At 42.9% G+C, this 24132-nt stretch overlaps 1 protein-coding gene and 1 long non-coding RNA gene across 4 annotated transcripts in view; both read right to left on the bottom strand.

Moving 5' to 3' along the window:
- Positions 1-24132, bottom strand: part of LOC144542309 (uncharacterized) — a 710732-nt gene that overhangs the window by 570579 nt on the left and 116021 nt on the right. The window lies entirely within an intron of this gene.
- The window catches only part of oprl1 (opiate receptor-like 1), a 94310-nt gene continuing 71520 nt past the window's right edge, over positions 1343-24132 (bottom strand). The window contains exons 5-6 of one of the 2 annotated variants that reach the window (XM_071924934.2): positions 13209-13224; positions 1343-1890 (exon numbers count right to left, since the gene is read on the bottom strand). In XM_071924934.2, the coding sequence (XP_071781035.1) occupies positions 1343-1890; positions 13209-13224 (564 nt within the window). The remainder of the gene's footprint in view (positions 1891-13208; positions 13225-24132) is intronic. The other variant, XM_071924933.2, reaches the window with a different exon arrangement.

The raw sequence follows: 24132 nt of genomic DNA, 5'->3' as shown, positions 1-24132 counted from the left end.
ATGCCATTACAGGGGTGTGATTGGAGTCCTCTGATTCTCCTCTTGCTTCACAAGACCAGCGTCCCGTCTTGTCCCCTGTCTTCCATTCATAACCACTGTGGATACGATCCTTGCTTTCCAGCGTTATTCCCACTCGGTTTATATCATTCCTCCAAACGCCAACGCACGGAGAGGTGGGTGTGTTGTTGTCCATGTTGTCCACCCCTGTCCACCTTTCATAACAGAAATGTCTGCAGACTGATAAAGATCTAATCAATTGCAATGTAAGTGTTTATTCTCCATTCACAACTACCAGTAAGCCTGACAGCATTCAAATTATCTCCCTTGCCCCTCCCACCCATGGCAGAGGTGAAACCCTGTAAGTGGTGCTCCAGGTCGGTCTTCAAGTCAGCGGTCCTTACAGCTAGAGAGCCATGATCCTTGCTCCCAATGTTGTTCCAATGTTGTTTACATCATTTCCACAATCACCAAGGTGTGCCAATGGTTAATATAGAGTGTGGTGGTTTCAGGGATTTGATATCCATGCTACAGGTTCTCTGGTGCTTCTCTTACCTCACTGGACATTGCTTCCTGTGTTCTTACCATGCTGTTTATATCCGAATATCCAACTGTAACCCCAACCCTTGAGCCTCTCACGCCCATGTACCAAGTTGGCCATCTTTTCTAGAGATGCAGCACCTGGCTACAAGCCTCGATTCCCAGTTCCAGTTTCTGTTTCCAAGGCTGTTTCCAAGCTGCACTCCCATGTCAACCCATCTCTTTTCCCATTTCTTTCCCCTCTCTTGTTTCTGTCCCTGTGTGTGTCCTCTCAATCGCTTCCTCAAATGTCTTGTTAACCTCCACCTCTCTATCTCTAGATACTTCTCCATCACCCCACAAGCCAGTCTTTCTGAGGTTTCGTTCAGTCTGAAGATGCACCCTTTTCCTCCATTCGCAAATACCCTCCCAACATGCCCCATTTACTTCCAAAGATAACTTCTAGCATAATATTTGAGCTGTACTATTTACTACCAATCTCTACGCCAACTCTCTCCAAAGTCTTGAGAGGCTACAATGGCACTGTCCCATCCTTTGCCTTCCACCCTCTAGATCTGTCTCTCTTTGTTCCTCAGCCCCATCCTCATTCCTAAATCCTTTTCCCCTCAACCCCATCATCAATCCGCCCCCCGTTGTCCCCCTCCCCATCCCCCCCACCCCAGGCCAGTCGTCTAGTCGGGGGGCGGGAGGGCTCGTGCCGCTAGAGCGCTGTGATCTGGGTGAGCTCTGTGTTGGAGTTCCCCGTCCCCGGGTTCTCTCCCCTTTGTTGGGGGTCCACCCCCACCAGGGGGAGCTCCACGCCTAGTCATGCTGGATTGGGCGTCCCTCCCCCAGGCCCCCCGCCGTCTCCAGTCTTGCAGCTGTAGGCCGCCGCCACCTCCCTGGCGATGCTCCTCATCCTGCCAGACTGCTGGGTGTCGAGGCGGAACGGTGACGGGTTGCAGAACTCGCGGAAACAGCGCTTGAAGTTCTCATCCAGGAAGGCGTAGAGCACCGGGTTTAGACTGCTGTTGACGTAGCCCAGCGCAATGCAAAAGTGCATCAGAACCAGGGTGAACAGGCTGCCCAGGTTGAAGCCCAGCGACTGAGCCAGGGCCATGATCTGAACCGGGGTCCAGCAGACGACGAACGCCGCCACCACCACCAGGACCATCCTGGTGATGCGGCGCAGGTTGCGGTCCTTCTCCTTGGAGCCGGACAGGATGCGGACGCTGCGCAGACGCTTGACCATCAGACTGTAGCAGATGCTGATGATGGCCACAGGGATGAGGAAGGAGAAGAGGAAGACGCAGGTGCCGAAGACAGGATCCCAGTAGCTCCTGGGGTCCGGTAAAACCACAATGCACTCAACGCCTAGAGGAGGCGAGAGAGAAAAGATGGGTTAGTAATTACAAGTATTATAAAAGGGAAGTGGGCAGGTGGGACCATGCAAACATTGAAGCAAAATGTATTTAGCAAGCCACAGGATCTGATGTAACTATTCCTTGTGTGCACTTACAGTATGTAGAAACCTGCTTCGTATATTACAAGGAAGTGGGTGGGTGAGATGTATGTATGAATACAAATGTGTATGTTATTATAAATGTAAATTAAAAATGTAACCTCTACAATAATACTCAATAGAGGAGAGGCAAAATAGAGAAGTGAAAATATCTGCATCTATAGGAGGATATGTTGGCAGAAGTAGAAGAGAAACAAAGAATGAATGGATGGATGAATGAATGATGACAGGAGAATATGTTTCATAAGAGAAGACAGGCTCCCATCAGCTACAGGGGAATTTGTTCATAACTAGGAGGAGGAGAGGGTGGAGGAGAGAAGTAAGAAAGATAAATGTGTCTGCGCCTATAGGAAGATATGTTAGAGCGGTAAAAGAGAAACAAAGAGAATTAATGATGACAGGAGAATGAGTTTCCAAAGAGAAGGGCTCCCATTAGCAGCAGGGGGTCTGGTCAATCCACGGTGCACTGCACGCCTAAAGGAGGGGCTGTGGATTGTGTTATATAATAATATAAAATGCCATATTATACAATAATACTTCCCGAAGGAGAGACAGAGACTGGAGGACATGAAGAAAAATGTGTCTGCGCCCACAGGAAGATACATTGAGAGAGGTAAAAGAAGAACAATAACCAGTCCCACCAGGATTTCGCAGAGTTTTTTGTGATTATTGCGGCCAAAAATGCTTGATTTTGCTGCAGCTTTTCTCAAAAATTGCGATACAATTTGCGAGGTTTTATGTGCTCTTTTTGTGGTAAAATTGCGGGAATTGGGAAAAATTGCAAGCAAAGAAAAAAAAAAGTTTTTTCTCTCTCTCTCACTCACTCACTAATACTTTAGAGAAGAGAGACAGAAAAAAAGGAAAGGAAAAGAATTGTATCTATATGAAGTATCGGGAGAGAGGTAAAAGAGAAACAAAAAGAATGAATAATGACAGGAATAAGTTTCATAAAAGAAGATGGGACAGTGACTGAGTTCTGTGGAATTTATCTGTGTGAAAACATGATTGATATACTTTAGAGTTATGATACCATACTTTAGAGTTGCAAGGGGCTTTGTAAAACATCATTAATTCTTTCCACACAAGAGGGGAAAGGAATGATAGAAAAGAAATACTGCTGTCATCATGTGAAAACCTTGCTATTCCAATTTTGCAGATTTTCAAATTTTATCTAAAATTGAAGAATCACATAGTCCACAATGGGTCGAGAAAATTCAATGACGCTTACGAAACCTGTTCAAAACCAAAAATGAATAGCCGCAAAAAATGCAAGGTCGGCAAGCTAAATACACGGCTGTTTTTCTGTGTTCCTGAAAAGCTGACATTTTGGAGTTATGAGGTATAAAACGCATCGCCTGCAGCAGCGATGTAGTAAAGTTTTATTGCTTAGAAAGCCTGTTGGAAACCACAGCGTGCTCCGCGCCTGGAGGAGGAGACAGAGTGTTGAGGGGAATGAAGGATACTGCAAGATATAATGCAATAACTAGGACCACCCATGCTTGAACTGTGCACACTCATGGTGCTGCAAGGCACTTTGGGTAAAAGCATCCACCAAATGGCTTGTGTTATGTGAATGATACTAGGCAGCATGAGGACTTTACACAGTGCTGAGGGGCGTCTGGTACAACAAGGAAGAGGGCGGAGAGGACTGAGGGATGAGAAGAATTAAAGGTGCTACATGTAGCATTTTAAATAAATAGATAAATCACTACCTGATTCATTTTGAGACTTTTTGCAAATTATAAACTTTTCTGACAATACATTCATTGAACAAACAAAAATATCAGTTTAATATCATGTCAATAACTATACACTTGGACTATAAAGTATTCAACCCCCAAAGTGTTTTGCACATTGTGTTTATTACCTCCTCCAAGGAGTTTATGTCTTCTCCCCTGTTAGTTTGTCTGATCTCTCAAAACTTGAGGATGGATTTCCATGAAATGTAGGAGACAGGTCGGTCTTTGGCCGAGGAACAACTGATTAGATTTTGGTTGTGATCTGCATCTGGGATTTTCTACCATTACACATGTTGGTTTCACATTATGGTTTTTTAGGCATGACTCTGAAACTAATGGACATACAGACTTGATTCCGGACCCTAAGAGGATGTTTGCAGGGTCAAGAAAACAATTTAGATTAAAATATTTGGATGTAACAGCAAACTGGGGAATTGTTGAGCATTGGTGGAGGTTTGCACTCCGAGTGCCTTCTAGTTATTTCATGCACTGATTATAATTATCATGATGTACCCACAGTGATGCCTTATTTGCACCACGTTGAGTGTTACCTAGTTTTGTTCCAAAATGACTAAACTTGAGAAAAGAGAATCACTGCTGATAAAACCTTTGACTGCAAAACACAGACATACTTAACAATGTATTTATTAGATTGAGAAGTGGTTTGTTGTTTTTTTCTTCTTCCTGCACCAAAGTCAGAGAGTCCAATTCGTTTACATTTATTGTATTTGGTGAGTGGAATGATTTTGATAGTGTTTTAGAATTAAACTCTTCAACTGTGTTTGTACTTTTAGGAAGATAGGGGAAGACAGGACACACACAATGCAGCATATTTTCATATTAGTGTTACATGAGTTCAGCGGTGAGAAAAACACTGACTCTCTCTCTCTCTCTCACACACACACACACACACACGCACACAAATAGCAGCAGCAGCATAAACTGCATAAACAGCTGAGATAAAACCAGATCAAACAAACAGGAATAAGAACGCATGAAAAAGAAGTTGATCTATTATTCTACTTGGTGGAGGCTTTTATCCACGGAGCCACGAGAGCACAAGATTTACAGCGTGTGGGCGGCCCGGCGGGATGTGAACCCGTGACCCGGGCTGTATTACGACACGCTCTGCCCATTGATCGAGACCACAGGGGGAAAGTCTACTCGCAGTGATAGGAATAGTAATAAGGCGTTTGATGGCGCTGTGAAGTTTATGCGTTTTATAAAGAACGGTATAAAAATCGCAGGAAACAAGGCGCGAATCCCCGCTTGGCTCGGAGGCGGCAGGCGCTCTCTGCTCCGCCGGCGGGCCTGGGGGGGGGGGGGGGGGGAGCGGAAGGAGTGAAGCAAATTTAACGATAACGTAACGTGATACTCTATCGATTCCCTGTAGGGAAATTCTCTTTCTCAGGTAAACTCTCAGGGAGGGCAGAGGTCAGAGGTCAGCTGCAGATCAGTGGCCCTGGAGCTGGTGGGGATTCAATGGTTCATTTGTGTCGCTCACTCACTATTCCCTATGGAGGGTTTGTCATATAGTGAACTGTATGGGCGACGATCGAACAAAGTTTTAGACACTACATTAAACATCACTGCTTCAAAAAAATGCGCCGGATATTCGTGTGACGCAGCCGGACGCAGCATCTCATAAACAAACCAAGCCTCATGACAGCGGCTTGAAATGGACTCCGGTAGTTTTGAACATTAAATTACAAATAAATTGTTGAAATTCTAATCATGTGCAAGTGTGGTTCAGTCAGGTGTTGTCTCCTAATGGCAGCAAGCTGTTTTGGTTTGGTCAACAATAAGCTCATGAGCTAACGTTAGCTAGCTCAGGAGCTAGCGATTAGCACTAACTTTCATGTTACCTCCTGTATTGGTGGCTAAAGTAGTTAGCCAGCTGACCTGTAACCATGATTCCTGTAGCTGTTTTGCTGCTCTTGGTTCAAGTTGCTTCTCAGACACGAACGGAAGCAAACGTTAACTCGAATGGGCGTCTAACACGTCTTTTGTTGATTCGCTAACACTGTAAACCAGTAAATAGAACAAACCAACTTCAACCAATCAAAATTGCTGCCTTGTGCCATCTCTTCTTCTTCGGTAAAACACAATCGATGCATTGTGGTATACAGGAGAAATTGTAGGGTACATTCACTACAGTTTGCAGTGCATTGTGGGTATTTTATAGTGAGCTATATAGTGAATCAAATTATCCATTGAGAATTTGGACACTAGTGCAAAATAGTGCACTATTTCTGTAATAGGGAACGGTTTCGAACAGAGCTAGGGTCTCTCTCCCTCACACCAGTGTCAACCCGATCCCATCCATTTTGTTTGCTCTCATTTCTGCCGGTCTTGTGCTGCTTCTGCACAGCTCTGTGTGTGTGTGTGTGTGTGTGCGCGGCTGGTTTTCTCCTCCCTTTCTCAGATTCCTCTGACCCTGATGGTTTTCGGTGCTGGCCTTAGTCCCATCCCTAACGCTGCTCCCACCTGGATCTCTCTCCGTGTGTTCGCTGTCTTTGTGTGTACCTGTCTCCTCCCCCTTTCTCAGACCCCGGTGCAGTGCAGTGGTCGCCAGTGCATGCCATAGTCCCATCCCTGCTGCCGCTCCCACCCGATGTGCTCTGACTCCGTGTGTTCTGTGTGCAGCTGTCTTCTCTCCCCTTCCTCAGACTCCGGTCCAGTGCTCCACCTGCCAGTGGACAGGTGTCGCTCCCGCCGGTCGTTGGCGCCGGCCTTGGTCCTGCTCCCACCCAACGTGTCTGTCTTGTGTTCTGCTGCTGCTGCTTCTCCCCTTACTCTCTCCCCCCTTCAGACTCCGGTGCAGTCCAGTGGTCGTCAGCGCCGGCCTCGGTCCCTTCCACATCCCTGATGCTGCTGCCCCCCGTGTGTCTCTGACCCTGTGTGTTCTGTTTGCAGCTGTTTCCCCCCTTCTTCTTTACGTGTGTGTGTGTGTCTGGGTGTGTTGTGTGTGTGTACGCGGCTTCCTCTCTCTCCTCCTCTCTGACTCCAGGTCAGTGTTCTACCTGGCAGTGACGGGTGCTGCCCTGGCTCTTCGTCGTCAGTGCTGCCTTGCCCTTCCTTTCCGCTGCTCCCTCCTGGACGCTGCTGCCCTCGCTCCTTTACTGCTGGCCTCAGCCCCCCCCCCACCGCCGCATGCTCCTCCCCTTCTTTTGTCTCTCTCTGTTTTCTCTTGTCATCATTGTTGCCCATGACTCTGTCAATGTTTTGCCCGGCACCTATTGCACGTTAAGCCGTCCCGGGGGGGGATCCCTATCTGCCTCAGCCCACCCAAGGTTTCTTCCAAATTTTTTCCTGGGAGTTTTTCCTTGTGTGCATTTAGGGTCTAAGGCTGGGGTGCCGGGTAGGTTAGGCTATATAGAATAGGTAGATTGTTTGTCTCGCTAAATCTGCTCCTACCTACCTTGTGTTTTTCATCATGCTGTCCTACAAAATTTTGTTTACCACTGATTGTGTTTAGTTAGACCTAGCTAGACACACTCTCTGTAAAGCCCTCTGAGACATGCTTGTGATAAAGGGCTATATAAATAAATAAACTTAAACTTAAACTTGAACTTTACTTCCTTTCTCCCCCCCCCCCTCATCCTGAGGTGATTGCTTCTCTCTCTCTCTCTCTCTCTCTCTCTCTCTCTCTCTCTCTCTCTCTCTCTCTCCCTCTGACAGCGTTTACGTTTCTGACAGCAAATCTTTCCGAAAATGAGATTTATCCTCCGCGGTTTGGTTCCCTCGTTCTGCTGACAGACTGACAGCTGTTCAGCACAGTAACACACCGCTGCATCCAGACAGCACACACACACACACGCACACACACACTCACACACACACACACACTCACTGTCTACTGTGGGTGAAGTTTTCATTTTCAGTGAAGCTTTACCTCCAACCTTAACCAAATTGTTTTACTTGCCTAAATTGAAAGCTGAAATTTCCCAGATTTCCCCACTCTGGTGGCAAAAAGCTTCAGACTTGTTATTTTCTCTCTTCTTTCGCTTCGTTTATCCTCTTTCTTTTCATCATTTTTTTTTTCCAACCTCTCATTTTTCTCATTCTCTCGCTTTGCCTCTCTCCTTCTCTGTCCTTTGTCTTAGTGTTGTCATGGTTTCTCTGCTCTCTCTTCTGACTCTTTCATTCGTTCTTTCAGTTTCTTTCTCTCCAGGTTATGTCATTTCTTTCCTTCCCACTTTCTTTCTTTCTTTCTTTCTCTTGAAATTTGCCCGATTTCCCCACTCTGTCTCCCCCTCTGGCAGCAAAAAGTATCTGAAATGATGTTTGGACTACAACAAAACAATCTCAGAAGTATTATATCATCGATTATATTATCAGTAGCAGCCAGTGTGGCTCCTCAGTAAACAGTTCCCACCTCTGTGGCTTCCTGGACAATTTTGTAACGGTAGCTGGATAGTTAGCAGACTTTCATCCTACCTGATCAAACATTTAATCTGACTCCGTGATCCAAATGGATAAAAATAACTATTTATTACTGGAAACCCACCCCACCCCACCCCCCACCCCCGCCACACACACACACACACAAAACATTTTCAGTGTGCAACCTTTCGACAAAAGCAAAGAAAAATAAAGAACTCCGCTCCAAAGATTTGCTTTCTTCTCCTAGATGGATTTATTTATGATGCTGTTCTCTGTTTTGACAACCTGCAGCATTACACAGTTTTTACCTTTTCTTTTTACAATTCCCTCGCTCCGTCGTCCACATTGACAGGCTGACACACACACACACACACACACACAATTACATATACACGCATGTGAATGTGATCACACGTATCAACACTTGCATACACACATATATCATCAGCAAATGTGATCATACGTGCCCAAACCTTCACATATACGCACGCACACACACTCAAATGTGAATCTAAGCACACACACATACATGCACACACACACACACACACGCACACTTACAGATACTCCCTGTCAGTTTCATTCTGACAGCAGACAAATAATTCAACACTCAGTTCAGTTCTCTGGAGAGCGGCTGTCTGCTCACAGATGGCATTTTCCTTCATTTACACAAAACACACTGACCCAGTAAGGCATGTCAGACATCCGTCACACACACACACACACACACACACACACACACACACTTACATGATCATGCATGTGAATGGTGCATAAATGCATCATACACACAAACATACATATAGACACACATACTGTACACATGCAAATGTGATTGCATGCGCTCACACTTGCACATGCAATCACATTTGCATGTGTCAGTTGCGCACTCTCTCTCTCTCTCTCTCTCTCTCTCTCTCTCTCTCTCTCTCTCTCTCTCTCTCTCTCTCTCTCTCTCTCTCTCTCCTTTGTCCCTGTCTAAAAAGCCTAATGGCCTTGAGTCCTTGACAGCAACACACACACACACACACACACATACAAGATCACTCAGTGACGCCTCTAAATAAGGCGAGGACATTTGCCACCTTGAGCCCACCCACTCAAACCACACACACACACACACACACACACACACACACACACACACACACACACACACACACACACACACACACACACAAAGTGGTTGCAGAGGGAGTTCTTTTCCACTCCATCTTCCTCTTCTTCTTTCATTTCTTTTTTTCTGTCTCCACCTCAACAAGTAGAGTGGTATTTCTTTCTTTCCTTTCTTCATTTCTGCCTTCTTTTGGTTTTTTTTTACATTCTTTCTTTCTTTCTTTCTTTCTTTCTGTTTCTCTCCAGCTTATTGATGAGCATCACTTCCTTCACTCTTGTCTCTTTCTTTCTATTTTCTCGTTTTCACTCTGTCTTTCCCTTCGTCTTTCTTCCCTCATCTTCTTTCCTTCCACCCTTGATTTGTTTTTCTTTGTTTTCTTTCTTTCTGTTCTATCAGTCGGTGTCTTTCATTAATTCTTTCCTTTCTTAATTTCTTCTTTCTTTCTTTCTTTTCCTCCTGTCCATATAACCATTTGGCCATTTGGTTTTCATTTCTTCCCTCCCTTTCCTCCATTTCTTCTCTCTCTCTCTCTCTCTCTCTCTCTCTCTCTCTCTCTCTCTCTCTCTCTCTCTCTCTCTCTCTCTCTCTCTCTCGTCCAGGTGTAATCGTCCTGGTTTCCATTTCACAGTCGCTGATCCTCCTCACCTCTTCTTTTCTCTGCTCTCTCGTTCTTCTCGTCTCACTCCTCTCTCCCCATCTATTGCTTTTTTTCCCCACTTCTATTTTCTCTCTGACTTGGATCGCCTCTCTTTCCGCGCTCTTGTCATCTATTTCTTTTCAAACCTTCTCTCGCTCTTGTCCTCTCTTATTTCCAGCTCCTCTGTCACTTTCTTCACCTCTGCTCTCCGCTCTGCTTCAGACCTGTTATTTTCTCTCTCCTTTCATCTATTGCGTTTTTTTTCCTCTCTCCTTCTCTGTCCTTTGGCTTTGTGTTTTTTCAAGGTCCCTCTGCTCTCTCTTCTGACTCTTTCATTCGTTCTTTCTGTTTCTCTCCAGATTATCAGTCATTTCTTTCCTTTCCTTCCCCCCATCACTGTCAATTCCTTCTTTCTTTCTTTCCTTTCTTCTTTTCTCATTCTCTTTTTTCAGGCTTTCTCTGCTTTCTCTGTACTTATCTCTTCTCTCCTCCCCTCTCCCTTTCTCATTTTCCATCTTTCTCGCCTTCCTTTCTTCCACCTTTTTCTATTCTGAAAAAAAACAGTTTACCCCTCTTTTTTCTCTCTCTCTATCAGCTCTTGTTCATTTCTTGTTTTCCTCTCTCTCTCTCTTTCTCTCTCTCTCTCTGTATCTGTTCTCTCCTCCCCCTCTCCCTCTTTCATTTTCAATCAGAGGAAAATAACATTCTTCTCTGTCTTTTTTTCCTCTTCCGATCGTCTTTCCTCGTCGTCTCGCCTCTGTAATTTCTCCTCCTCTTTCTGTCTGGTTTTCCTCTCCTCTCTCCCGCTCTCTCTCTCTTTTTTCTATGTGAGGACAACAGCGGTGTCTCTCGGCCCGGCGCTTCCCGTGAAACTGGGAGTGATGGGAAGCCGCAGCTGAACACCTGAAGGCTCGTTACCTCAGCAGGAAACACCTCAACAGCTTTCTCTATTTCAGCACCAACTAGAGCTTCAGGATCAAATCCCTCAGTGACCTTAACGAGTCATCTAGTCTCATATTCAACCTTCAAGTCTTATTTTTCTTAACCCAAGAGAAACATTCTGCAGTGAGGAGAGATAACTCCACTTGTCTCCAATGCAGCTTCACTTGTTTCAGGAGTTTTCTAGAACAGAGTGTCAGTCTGTTGAAACCAGTCAGAATAAGGCAGATCACTGCACTGCTGTCAAGAAAATGACTCTTGATTCTACTAAATTCTTCAAACAAGTTGATTTGCATTGGAAACAAGTGAAATTATCAAACCCTACTGGCAGATTTTGTCACTTGTTTTTAGAAAAATATGATTTTAGGACTCAATAAGAGACTAAATGACTTGTTAAGATGAAGATTTTTTTGCAGTGTACACATGCTACGCACAAGTTTTACATATGAGAAGCTGTAAAGGGAGTCAGGGTTTGGGGTCAATTCATGAATGAACTCATCAATTTACAATTCAATCGGAATTGGAATTTGAAAAAAAACAAAACCTACAGGAAACAGAATTGGACTTATGGCTGAAAGACACCGATAAAAAAAAATCAAATTGCGATTATTTAACAGAATATTGCAATTACGATTTAAACTGCGATTCATATCATCACAGGTTTTTCTTGTCAGAATTTTTTTAGAACTTTAAAATTGTTTAAAGAAAAGTGATTTTGTTAAAAAAAAAAAAAAAAAAAAACTAGATGTGAGTGTGCAGGATTTACTGAGTCCGAGTCTGATGAAAGGTTTTGATTCATGGACCAAAGATCACCTGCAGCTCTAAAACTCCTTGTTCACAAATCCAGTTTGGACTAAACTCTCTCTGAAGAAATTACCTGCAGCCTCTGAGATTTAGAAACTGCAGAAGTTCATATTGCAATTAATTGTTCAGCTCTAATTGGAATTGAACTAGAACTGCAGGAAGGATTCAGGAAGGATCTTTACTAGAAGATAAAATGAAGTTCTGTGGGTTTGAACAAAGCTTTGACCGCACAGCGTGCCTTTGTAACGATCGACCCGCCGGCGGGACCAACAGAGTTTAACCTGTTTTTGAGCGTCATCACACTCAAAGTCCTGACGTGATTGGCCGGTTTGAACTGGAAGGCGGGTTCTCTGTAAGATTCAAGCTCTGAATCAGTTACCTGTAGGGCCTATATCACCTGTTTCAATTTCGTTATGATGCTGAGAGAACTGTATTGAAGACAACTTCTGATGATTTTTTTTTTTGCATATTGATCTGAATGATAATAATACTTTCCTTCATTCAGTCCAACTTCTAACATGTTTACACACATCAGGAGAGAGAGAGAGAGAGAGAGAGACAAGCATCTGTGGAAAAAATGAAGAGATCAGCCCATATATTTGGACTGTCTGTATTTCTCTACAGCCATTCCATGTATTCATTAAACTCCACTACCAGCACACCTGATTCAAATCAATGAGGTATTGATTAGGTATTGATTGAACACGCCAAGACGCATCAAAGCCGTGATAAAGAATCAGAGTTACTCCACCAAATATTGATTGCTGAACTCTTCCTTAGCACTGTTATTTTTTGATGATTTATGATTCATGATTATTCGGTGTAGAGTGAGATATGTGTGTATTTTTGGTATTTTGACCCGTTGTCATTTTCTGCAAATAAATGTTATGAATGAGAATATTTTTGTTTGAAATTACAGTAAAATGTGGTCAATAGTTCATAGAGGAATATCTAGTTGGATTTTGCACAGACACATAGTGAGAGGGGTTAGGGTTAGGGTTAGGTAAAGAGAGAGAGAAAGACGTGGCAGAGAAAAAACAGAGAGAGACAGAGAGAAAGAGAGACAGAGAGAGACAGAGAGAATGAGAGAGAGAGAGACAGAGAGAGAGAGACAGAGAGAGAAAGAGAGAGAGACAGAGAGAGAGAGAGAGACAGAGAGAGAAAGAGAGACAGAGAGAGAGAAAGAGACACAGAGAGAGAGAGAATGAGAGAGAGAGAGAGAGAGACAGAGAGAGAAAGAGAGACAGAGAGAGAGAAAGAGACACAGAGAGAGAGAGAATGAGAGAGAGAGAGAGAGACAGAGAGAAAGAGAGAGAGAGACAGAGAGAAAGAGAGAGACAGAGAGACAGAGAGAGAGACAGAGACAGAGAGAGACAGAGACAGAGAGAAAGAGAGAGAAAGAGAGAGAGACATAGAGAGAAAGAAAGAGAGAGAGACAGAGAGAGAAAGAGAGAGAGACATAGAGAGAGAACTAGCACTCCAGGCATGATGTATAACTCCTCCACCATGTCAGCCGCTGGCTCCTCCTTCCTGTTTGTGTTTCCTGACTCTGTCCGTCACCCTGCTGCAGCTGCCGGCTGAGCGCTCCCGACGCTCGGCTTATATAAGCTCCGTTTGTCCTTGTTCACCTGCTGTGACACGAACACCTCGTAGCTCGGTTAGGAACTCTGCCTCAACAAACCTTCAACACACCGTCGGCAAAAGCAGCGTTTTGATTTATCAGAGAAAATGAAAGACTTTGTTTTCAGCTCCATCATCAACGTCCGCTAGAGTCCGGCTCCAAAAAAGACTCCAAACCTCCAACTCCATGAAGCCAACGGACCACAACCCAACTTCTGATAAAAAATATAAAGTCAATACATTATTTAGCTAATTTCACTTCTTCTAACGTGTTTTCCTTATGGAGATTTTCAAGTACAACCACAGTCTTCTAAAGAAAACCACCGGGCAGCTCGACTAGACCACCAGCTGGTTCCAGTCACCCTGCATTCAAGTCGTTTCAGATTTCCGGTCTGAACGAGTCTCCGACCAGGAAGTGCCACATGAACAGCTGATTCTGTCGGATGATCCAAGTCGGAGAAATCAGGATTGTAGCTGCAGCAGGAATTGTCTGAGTCGTGATGTCATCGCTCTTTCCAACATGGCTGAACAGAGCGCAGAGTCACACGGGAACGGAAGAAAAAAAACACCGAACATGAACCACAAGTACAAATTTAAAAGACATGGATATTCCTTGATAACTGTAGTGCTGCATCATTCAATTTATTCATTCATAATCCACTAAAATTGCCCAAGATTGCTAGGCTATCGCTAGCTCGATTGCTAACGTCAGCCTAGAACAGTGGTTCTCGATGTGGGGTCCGGGGACCACCAGGGGTCCTGGAGGGGGTCTCAGGGGGTCCCAGGCAAACTGATGAATTGTTAAACTTCAACATTATTTCATTTACAAGAAGTTAACACAGTTAGAGAATGTAGAAGAATGACTGTTCTGATCATAGTTTCTCTGTTATCTCTCTACCTGCAGTACAGACAGTCATGGAGTTCTGGACAAAATCATATCTGACAATTAAAATATTCTCAGATTTGGGTCTGAGAGACATAAATGGGGGTCTGTGGCCCTAATGTGGACTAAATTAGGGGTCCTGGATATGAAAAGGTTGAGAATCACTGGCCTAGAAGTGTGTGTAAACAGTTGAGGAATTGTTCTCCACTTTTCCGATCATAAAGACTCAGACGGCCGAGTTGTGAAGTATTCCCAACTCAGAGAAAAGTACGACCCGACATCGCTTGAGCGCAGGGTTAGTGCTCCGAAAACTGCGGTTCTTTTGGCCCCGCCCACTGAGGTTTGACTCGACCAATGAGATTATTTCTGCGTCTGATCTGCCTGCTGATGCGGCCCGGGCTTCTCTCCCTGCAGGGGGGATGAGAGGATTCTGTGAAGGTCACAAGGTGATTTATGCGACGTGAAAAATTGCATCTCAAATGGCACAAATTTATGATCATGTTTTTAATCTTAGTGATTGATGGCTTTCTCTCTGGGAACTAATGAATGTCTGCAGCCTCTGGGCTTTTTCAGAATATCCTGAAAAGGGAAAATAAAACTCCTTTTCTCGTGTCACACTGTCACACACACTTGAAAAAGTTGAGAATCTACTCTACAAGTCAAAAGTCTGGACCCACCTGACTGAATGTTTTGTGTTTTTCATTCTCTTAAAGCCATTTTGATCTAAAGGCTTCTGCTTAAATGCTTGAAATGAGTTTCTTAGACAAATATAAATAGTGAAGTTGATCCTATGTATGAATTTCTTTCCAAAGCCTTTGCCTTTCCATCAAGGCAAATAATCTAAAATATAAGATAGTTCTGATTTAACACTTTTTTGGTCGCTGCATAATTCCATTTGTGTTATTTCATAGTTTTTCATAGTTTTGATATTATGTAACTAATGTCTTTATGTCATAATGTCTTGTCCTTTATGATGCTCATGCTCATTGTCACTGAATGTTCTGTCGTTTTTATCTATATTTATCTTTATTTTTCTTTTTTTTAACATTCAGCCCAGATTAAAATTAGCTCATCTTGTTTAACTCTGGCACATTTACATTTTAATTGATGTTGATTAAAGTGCATTGTCCCTGTCAAATAAACAAATAAAATAAAATAAAATAAAATAAAATAAAATAAAAACTGCTAGTGTAGCTGTACTTTGCCAGTGAAACCTGCTGCAGGTCCAAGCTGACAAATGAGCCGTGACATCTATGGACTTATATAACCTGCATTTATCTGTGTGTGTGTGTGTGTGTGTGTAGGTGTGTGTGCGTGTGTGTGTGTGTGTGTGTGTGTGTGTGTTCAGAATCTATGTTTTGGACTAGCATGTTCGATTCTAAATGCCACAAGTTTGCGTATGTGTGTGTAGGTGTTTTCCACATGTATGTGTGTATCCTCTGTGTGTGTGTGTGTGTGTGTGTGTCCTCCATATACATGTCTGTCTTCTGCGTGTGTGTTTTCTGAGTGTGTGTGTGTGTGTGCGTGTGTGTCTATCCTTAGGCACTACAGCACTTGTCATAAAAGTTTTATCTGGTTGTGGCAGCAGGGGCGGGGGCACAAGCTCTCTCACACACACACACACACACACACCTACACACACACACACACACACACACACCGGAGAATTCATATAAATGTATTACTGGGCAGTTAGGATGATTGCATCTCTTCTTTCTGTGTTTCTCACCATTGTATTTTATCGCTGTGTTTTATTTGAATAATTTCTCTTAAGTGTTTTATCAGTGTGCAGAAAACTAAAAGTAAAACTAAAAGACAGTTAAGCCAAAGAGCGTTAAATGTTCTGGATATTGAAAAGGTTTTGATTTAATACACAATTAATCAACGTCTTACCTGATTAACTTAAAATGTGTCTGTTACTGTTGATTGTTAACACTTTACATCATTTGGCCTTAACCCAGTGTAGATGTATATTGACCTATGGAAAAGTATTGTAAGTACACTGTAATACTGTGTTTCTTATACAAAATGTACTGACATTGTACACACATCACAATGTGTGCAAGTACCTATGTTTTTTACGCTTTTAAATTACTTGCATTGTGTTAAACAATGTGTTATGTATTAGGGAGAATATCATTAAGTACACACAGAACAAACTATACTTTTCCATAGATTAATTCACAGGTTATTGCACTGGAACTAGTGCTGAGAGACATTTTTCGTGAGATGATTTATCGGATAGGGAAAAAAAAACATATTTCTACTATACAAATGTATTATCATGTCTATTTTTTCAGAGAAGAGGAGAGGAGAGGAGGAGAGGAGTACATGAAGGTAAAGGAAGGAAATACACATATACACAGTATATATATTTTTTTGCTTTTGTCTTGTGAAATAATGAAGTTTTAAGCCTCTCTGCCTCTGATGATTAATCAAATGTTCACCTCTCTGTAATGCAGTCTGTGACGGGGGGCGAGTCGGCATCACTTCGTTTTAAGGGGTCAAAAAGGTTGACGACCTCTGACCTACATCACCAACATTACAAACAACACCGTGTCTTCAGAAAGAACTCAACCCCCCATGAATTTTTGTGCATTTTGTGGCGCTGCAGCTTGAATTCAGAATGCATTAAAACGAGATTCTCCACATTTCTTAATTTTTTTCTAGATATCCATTTGTACAACAATGTTAACTTTTTATTGCTCTCTATTTTCATGTAGTAGAGTTGCATCTTAATCATCTGTATAATTTGCTCTCTAAATGTATAGTTGTCAGTATCCATGAGCCTGGTCTCTGATTGGCTGCAGCAGCTCCTCCTTGATCCGTGCAATATGGCGAATTACTCTTTATATTTCAGGTGTGTTCTCCCTTCAGTCTGAGAACTGAAGGTGGTGTAAACCCAAACGTTTTCTTTTGTTGGTGCACCTTGATTTGTTATTATATCACATTTTTTGCACTTGAGCACATCACATAAATACATATTTTTCTATTTTTTGCATCAGTAAATCTCTATTTTGGATTATTCCTTTCATAGCCAGTGTGCGAGTTTCAGCCCATATGCACACCTGAAGCTACTTCTTTTTGGACTATTTATAAAGAGCTACTCCATATAGACTCGTTACATGTGAAAACCAACATGTGTCCAGAATTCACATGAGGGTTTTCACATGTGACTTTTTTGTGAGGGATTAAAACGTGATGTGAACATGTGGAACTCTACAGTATGAATGTGAATCATGTTGGCGTTGAAAGAGAACACACATTATCCTGAAAACCTCTCTCTGGATACATAAATTTTAAATAAAACAACAACTATCACATTAAAGATCATCATCATTACCACAACAACAAAGCAAGGTAATGATATGTGACATATCACCTCATTATGCGTATCACTGCTTTGAGAGAATGAGAAATGTAAGCTGCGTTATCATGAATAATGAAGCATGGAGAAATTAATCATTCCTAATCACTATAATGGTATTACATTACCACATCCCGCTGCCTTTGAAACTACCTGTACGGAGGATGGAGATGATCCCCGGACGCTCTGCAGGGGGAATGATGAGGAATTCCAGGACTTTTCCAAGACTTTCCATAACTGAGTCGGAGCGCTTCCATGACCTGAACATGGTTTTCTGTTCCTGGTTTGTTCATGTTGTTTTTCAGTCTGGTTTCCACTCCAGCAGTAGCAAACCTGCCTACCTACCTACCTATGAAAACCACCAGCTAATGCAATAAAGGTGTGAAACAAATTGAAAAATTCCCTGATATTCCCTGAATTCCAGCGTGATCTCACACAAATACGTGAAATGACCACGAACTCTAAAACGGTGATTTACGTGCTGTGGACATGTATTATGGGAAAATAACGTTTTTCCACCATGAACTGAAATACGTTCCCCCGCAACGAATTTAAATACATTCCTCCACCACAAATTTAATTACGTCCCAAAGGTTGGTTAATGGTTAAATTTAGGTAAGTAAAACAAGTTCGGTTAAGGTTAGGGTTGGGTAAAGTTTAGGCAAGTAAACCAACTTAGTTAAAACCTGTAATAAGCGATTTCAGAGCCTGTAACCAATCCTGAAGCTAACGTGTGCTACGTGGAGATTTCCGTGAGACGTGATGATGTAAACAAACAACAACACAGCAGCAGCTTGTTGTTGTTTTCTCCTCTTTCCTAAAACTTGTTGTCAAAGTCAGCCCGAGTAACGGCGAATCGATGAAGCGAGCGAGGAAACGTGGGACATGTGACCTTCAGCAGGAGAAAAATCTGGCAAAGCGAGACTGGTAACCGGAGATATTTCTCCGTAAGTTCGTTTATTTTAGCCGTTAGCCTTTATGCACGGTTTGTCCTTAAGGGCTTCCGTCGCCCAGTAGCTTTGCTGTGTGTGTTTACAAAATGTGTTGCGGTTTCTGTCGCCCTCTAGTGGTCAGAAAAAAATCGCTTAGTGGAGCTTTAAGGTTTGGCTTATGGTTAGGCAACTAAAACAACTTGGTTAAGGTTAGAGAAATGGTTTGGTCATGGTTAAATAAGAAAAACGTTCGTTAAAAATTAAAATGTGTCTTACGGTTGAAATGTACTTTGAAAACGCTGGGAATCGAACCACGTATACGCCCGTCCACCACCCCGCCCACAACACCCTTACTGTCCACCGTGCTGCTTCATGTCACACTAGTTTACAGTCGTGTCTCCTTCATGTAACCGTTTCATGCTGGGAAAATGTTAATTTAACACTTTACGTTCCACCAACATGTAATTTGCTGTTAACATGTCGTGTTCATTTAATGTTTTTCTGTGAGATCAGTCTGCTGAATTCCACAGAAAACTGATCAAATTCCCTGATTTTCGCATTCTGGAAAACTGCAGGATATTCCAGTTATTCCAGCAGCAAACCTGTCTTAGGGGCATGTAATAAAATGTGTATGTATGCAATATATTCTCTGTTGAGACTTCTGGAGCTGTTATGTTCTGGAGCAGAGGTGTGACCAAGTCAACTTTGCTCAAGTCCCAAGTCAGTCTCAAGTCAAGTCTCAAGTCTAAATGTAGAACAGCAAGTCAAGTCAGAACAAATCAAGAGTCCAGTATCAATTTAATATCTTTAAGAAAACTAAATATCTAGGACTTTTCAATGCAATATGGTTTTAATAGGATAAAAACTTGGTAAGAGCATCATGAGTTTGATTTCTATAATCAGTTTCAACTTCAATAAATTCAATCATTCCATACAAATTCAGAAAACAGAATTTAAATTCAGTCGTCCGCTGGAACAAATCTCATCACTTTCAATCTAAGTCATTTACACAAACACAAGATCTCAAGTCAAGACTTTAGAAACCTTTTCAAGTCATCAAAGTACAAGTCAGAGTCAAGTCCCAAGTCACCAGAACCCAAGTCAAGTCAAGTCTCAAGTCTTCTCTTCATGCATCAAGTCTCAAGCTATTAAAACTGTGACTCGAGTCCTTTTTCCTCCTCTGCTAAATTTCCCAGCCTGTGTTTTGGTAAATGCCTCCAACCTGATACTATCACAGACGTGATGCCAGGAAACACATTCTGACATTTTCCCTACAACTCTCTGGATTGGTTTGGCGGAGCGGCCGTTAGCGACAGCGGCGGCTGATCACAGACTCCTCCCTGCCAGCGTGCCCTCGAGCAACACGCCGACCCCGAGTACTGAGTCCAACACCCGACTCCCCCTGCTGCTGCCAGGGTACCAACACACTCTGCTGTCTGTCTGGAGAGGAGAGGAGGAGAGGGGAGGAGAGGAGGAGAGGAGGAGAGGAGAGGAGGGGAGGAGAGGAGAGGAGAGGAGAGGAGAGAGGAGGAGAGGAGGAGAGGAGAGGAGAGGAGGAGAGGAGAGGAGAGAGGGGAGGAGAGGAGAGGAGAGGAGAGGGGAAGAGAGGAGGAGAGAGGGGAGGAGAGGAGAGGAGGAGAGAGGAGAGGAGAGGAGGAGAGAGGAGAGGAGAGGAGGGGAGGAGAGGAGAGGAGAGGAGAGAAAAGGAGAGAAACGGAGGAGACGAGAGGAGAGGAGAGGAAGAGAGAAGAGGAGAGGAGGAGAAGAGAGGAAGAGAGAGGAGAGGGGAGGGATGAAGAAGATGGAAGAAAAGAGAGGAGAGGAGAAGAGGGGAGAGGAGAGGAGAGAAGATAGGAGAGGAGGAGAGAGGGGAGGAGAGGAGATGAGAAGAGAGGAGAGGAGACATGACAGAACAGGAAAAAGGACGAGAGGGAGGGGGAAGGAGAAAGGAAGCGAGGTGACAGAAGAGACATAAGAGAAGAAACGAGGCGAGAGGAAAAAACTGAAAAAATAGAAGAGAAGAGAAGAGAAGAGAAGAGAAGTAGAGTGGAGGAGAAGTCTTCCTGCAGTGTGTGTCCCTCTGCAGAGTAGACTAATAAAAATGATTATAGGATTAGCCCATAGCTGGAGGCAAAGACTGGATCAATATCCAACCACTAGACCCCCGTTCCCCTGCTAGCTGCAATGTATTAGATACTCTATTTAACAGCAAAACAGCCCTGATAATAACTGCGGGGTGTGTGTGTGTGTGTGTGTGTGTGTGTGTGTCAGTGTTTTTCTCACTGCTGAACTCATGTAACACTAATAAGAAAATATGCTGCATTGCTCCTTTTTAGTAAATTGAGGCCATTTTCCGTGCTACCAGGGTCAGAAAATTAATGTTTTTTCCCCCCTTGATCTGATTTTTAGGGGCATTTTGGTCCTTTTGGGGGGTAATTTGCATTGCATATTCATAAATAAACACTAAATTTGTACCACTAAGATCTGGTTTAACTTCTTTTCCTCTCCTCGAAACTAGCGGCAGGAATTACAGAACATTTTCCTTCCCCAACCAGTCCATCTTCACCTTCCATTGTTGATTTTATTTACTATATTGGATGCTTTGTGTTTTCTTGCTGCAGTGGTTTGTGTTGTCGGTGTTTTGCTGCCTGATGCCAACAGTTTCTACAACAGTTTCTACAACAGTTTCTACAACAGTTTCTACAACAGTTTCTCTGCTTCAGGCTGGGAACTCGCTTGCTTTCTGATCAAAACGGCTCCATCTTTCTCTCCCAAAACACTGTGGGAAGACTCACCGCACCAAAACAAAACATAGAAGAAGAGAGGAACAGGAAGCAGACGTGACGACAATCACCGGTAAAAACAAACATGGACGCCACTATAGCGACGCAGCTGGAGGAACGGGATGAGTCGGAGCGGTTGGAGCTTGAAGAGTTGGATGACATCATGATCGCCCCTATGATCGACCAATCAGAGCGCGCGACTCCGCGTAGACTCAACGCAAAGTTAAGATTGTTGGGCAGGTTCCAACACCTACAGAGACACTTTTCAACCACAAATACATGTCAAATAGCGTCTGTCTGTTGAGCAGAGGAGGAGAGGAGAGGATAGGAGAGGAGAGGAGGAGGAGAGGAGAGGAGAGGAGAGGAGGAGAGGAGAGGAGAGAGGAGAGGATAGGAGAGGAGGAGAGGAGAGGAGAGGAGGAGAGGAGGAGAGAGGAGAGGACAAGAGAGAAGAGGAGAGGAGAGGGGGAGATGAGAGGAGAGGAGGAGAGAGGAGATGAGGAGAAGAGAGGAGAGGAGAGGTGAGGTGAGGGGGAGAAAAGGAGGAGAGGAGAGGAGGAGAGAGGAGAGGAGAGGAGAGGGGGAGAGAGGAGAGGAGTGGAGAGGAGAGAGGAGAGGAGAGGAGAGGAGAGAAAAGGAGGAGACAAGAGAGGAGGAGAGAGGAGAGAAGAGAAAAGGAGAAGACGAGAGGAGAGGAGGAGAGAGGAGGGGAGAAGAGGAGGAGAGGAGAGGAAGAGAGAAAAGTGAAGAGTTGGATGACATCATGATCGCCCCTATGATCGACCAATCAGAGCGCGCGACTCCGCGTAGACTCGATGCAAAGTTAAGATTGTTGGGCAGGTTCCAACACCTACAGAGACACTTTTCAACCACAAATACACGTCAAATAGCGTCAGGTTATGTGCAGAGACGCTGTTTTCATTAAAGTATAAAATGCGCTTTAGATCTAACTGATCAGTAATAGATAGAATGATATAGAACAAACACCAGGAAGATTTTACATAAATATTTTACATACAATATGTTCTACAGTCTTACATTAAAACGTGTTTAAAAAAGAGAAATGTCCTGTGACTGATATGATAAATTCGTTTTTCAGCAATTGAGGCATATTACAGTACTGTTTTTAAGATTATTGATTATCCGGATAATATCGAGATAATTCCGAGATACACGTACTATGAAATTTTCATATCGGCACAGGCCGACTTATCGGAGGCATTTTTTGCTTGGATTTCATCAACTTTCGAGGACATTTCTGCCTCGAGACCCCGATCACTAGACTTATTATTCACATCGTAATATGAGGACAAACGTGGAAATATGCCGGTTACATTCAGATGCTGTAAAACATTCAGGTAATGCTGTAATGTACTGTAAACATAGAAAAACACAACACACACGCTTCACCGCTTCGTAAATAAAAACTAAATAAATCGCCCAATCAGTCTTTGCTTGTCATCTTAACTTTTTCTTTGCTTGTTAAATTGAATTGTCTGTTTCTTCTGTTTGTTTTGAGGTGAGGTGTTTTTTAACGAGCCCCTCTTCTGCTCAAATTAATATTTTTCTCTTCTTTTTGAGTTCTGTTTTACTCACATTACTTCTATGCTTCATCACATAATCTACACCAGGATACTGTGCAGTGAGCCTGTCTCAGAGGAGAAGAAAGTATCTCTCTCTCTCTCTCTCTCTCTCTCTCTCTAAACCTAACCCCCTTTCCATTTCAGACGGTTCAATATTTGATTGTGGCAAATGTAAAATGGAGCTGGAGAAATGAAAGACAAGAAAGGGTCGGGGTTTTGGGGAGGAGGGGAATAGGGAAATGCAAACCGCGAGAGCGTATGGAGGTAAAAATAGAAAGCAGAAAGAGAGAGAGCGAGAGAGAGAGAGAGATGAGAGGAGACAGAGAAAGACAGAGAGATAAAAGTAGACCAACACACTGCAAAAAAATATTAAGGCAGTTCAACTTAAAAAAATAAGTTTCCATGCTGCCTTAAAATTGTGAGTTTACTGAATAGTTAGGTAAAATAACAATAAGACAATAAGTTCAATCAACACGTCTAGTCATGCTGATTCGTGTTTCCAAGATGAATGCATTAATTGATGAAGTGAAATACAATGTTATTTATTTTTTCATAAGGTTTGCTAGGTTTAAGTTCGAGTTCCTCTTGTATCACATGATTAATACACAGCTCAGCATATAGTATGCAGCTGCAATACACTTACTTGTAGTGGATTGTACTTCCATGTGCATCAGAGAGAAACTTACTTGATTGTGAATTCCCAGATACATAGATAAGATGGATAGTAGATTTTATTATGTTTTGTTTTGGTTTTTTTTAAATCAGAAATTGACCTATGATTCACCAAACATACATACATAACAAGTCTCTACCCTGTAACTTCATTCAAACCAGAAGGAAGAGTTTCTGGAGAGTTAAACCGAATGCAATGCATCCTGGGAAGTCTGCTAATAAACTAACAGTGTTGAGTTTAGTGAATGTTTTATAAGCTGTCCTTTCAACTTGTAATTTTAAGTCACAAGATGTGAACTCATGATTTTAAGTCATGGAGCTCATAACTAGCACTTTTAAGTTGAAATTGACAAAACACATATATAAACACTATATACATTGTGTTAATGGATAACTTCCTGTCACTTTCTGTGCACCAGAAAGGTTTCCTGCCTGATGAAATAGACAACACAATTAATTTGGGAGAATGTGATTTGTGACTTCGATTTTTCACTTTGTGACCAGAGTGAATAAATAATAAAATGTGCAGATAAAACTAACTTTGTAGTACAATAAAATGTTTCCAATATTTCGTCGGTTGCCTGTAGTTTGCTTTACTGAAGTGTCTAATGAACGAATGAATGAATGAATGA

Source organism: Centroberyx gerrardi, chromosome 14 (genome assembly GCF_048128805.1).
Source record: "Centroberyx gerrardi isolate f3 chromosome 14, fCenGer3.hap1.cur.20231027, whole genome shotgun sequence".
Classification (NCBI taxonomy): Eukaryota; Metazoa; Chordata; class Actinopteri; order Beryciformes; family Berycidae; genus Centroberyx; species Centroberyx gerrardi.
The sequence above is the reverse complement of the archived record's forward strand: the minus strand, read 5'-3'. Positions and strand labels throughout refer to the sequence as shown.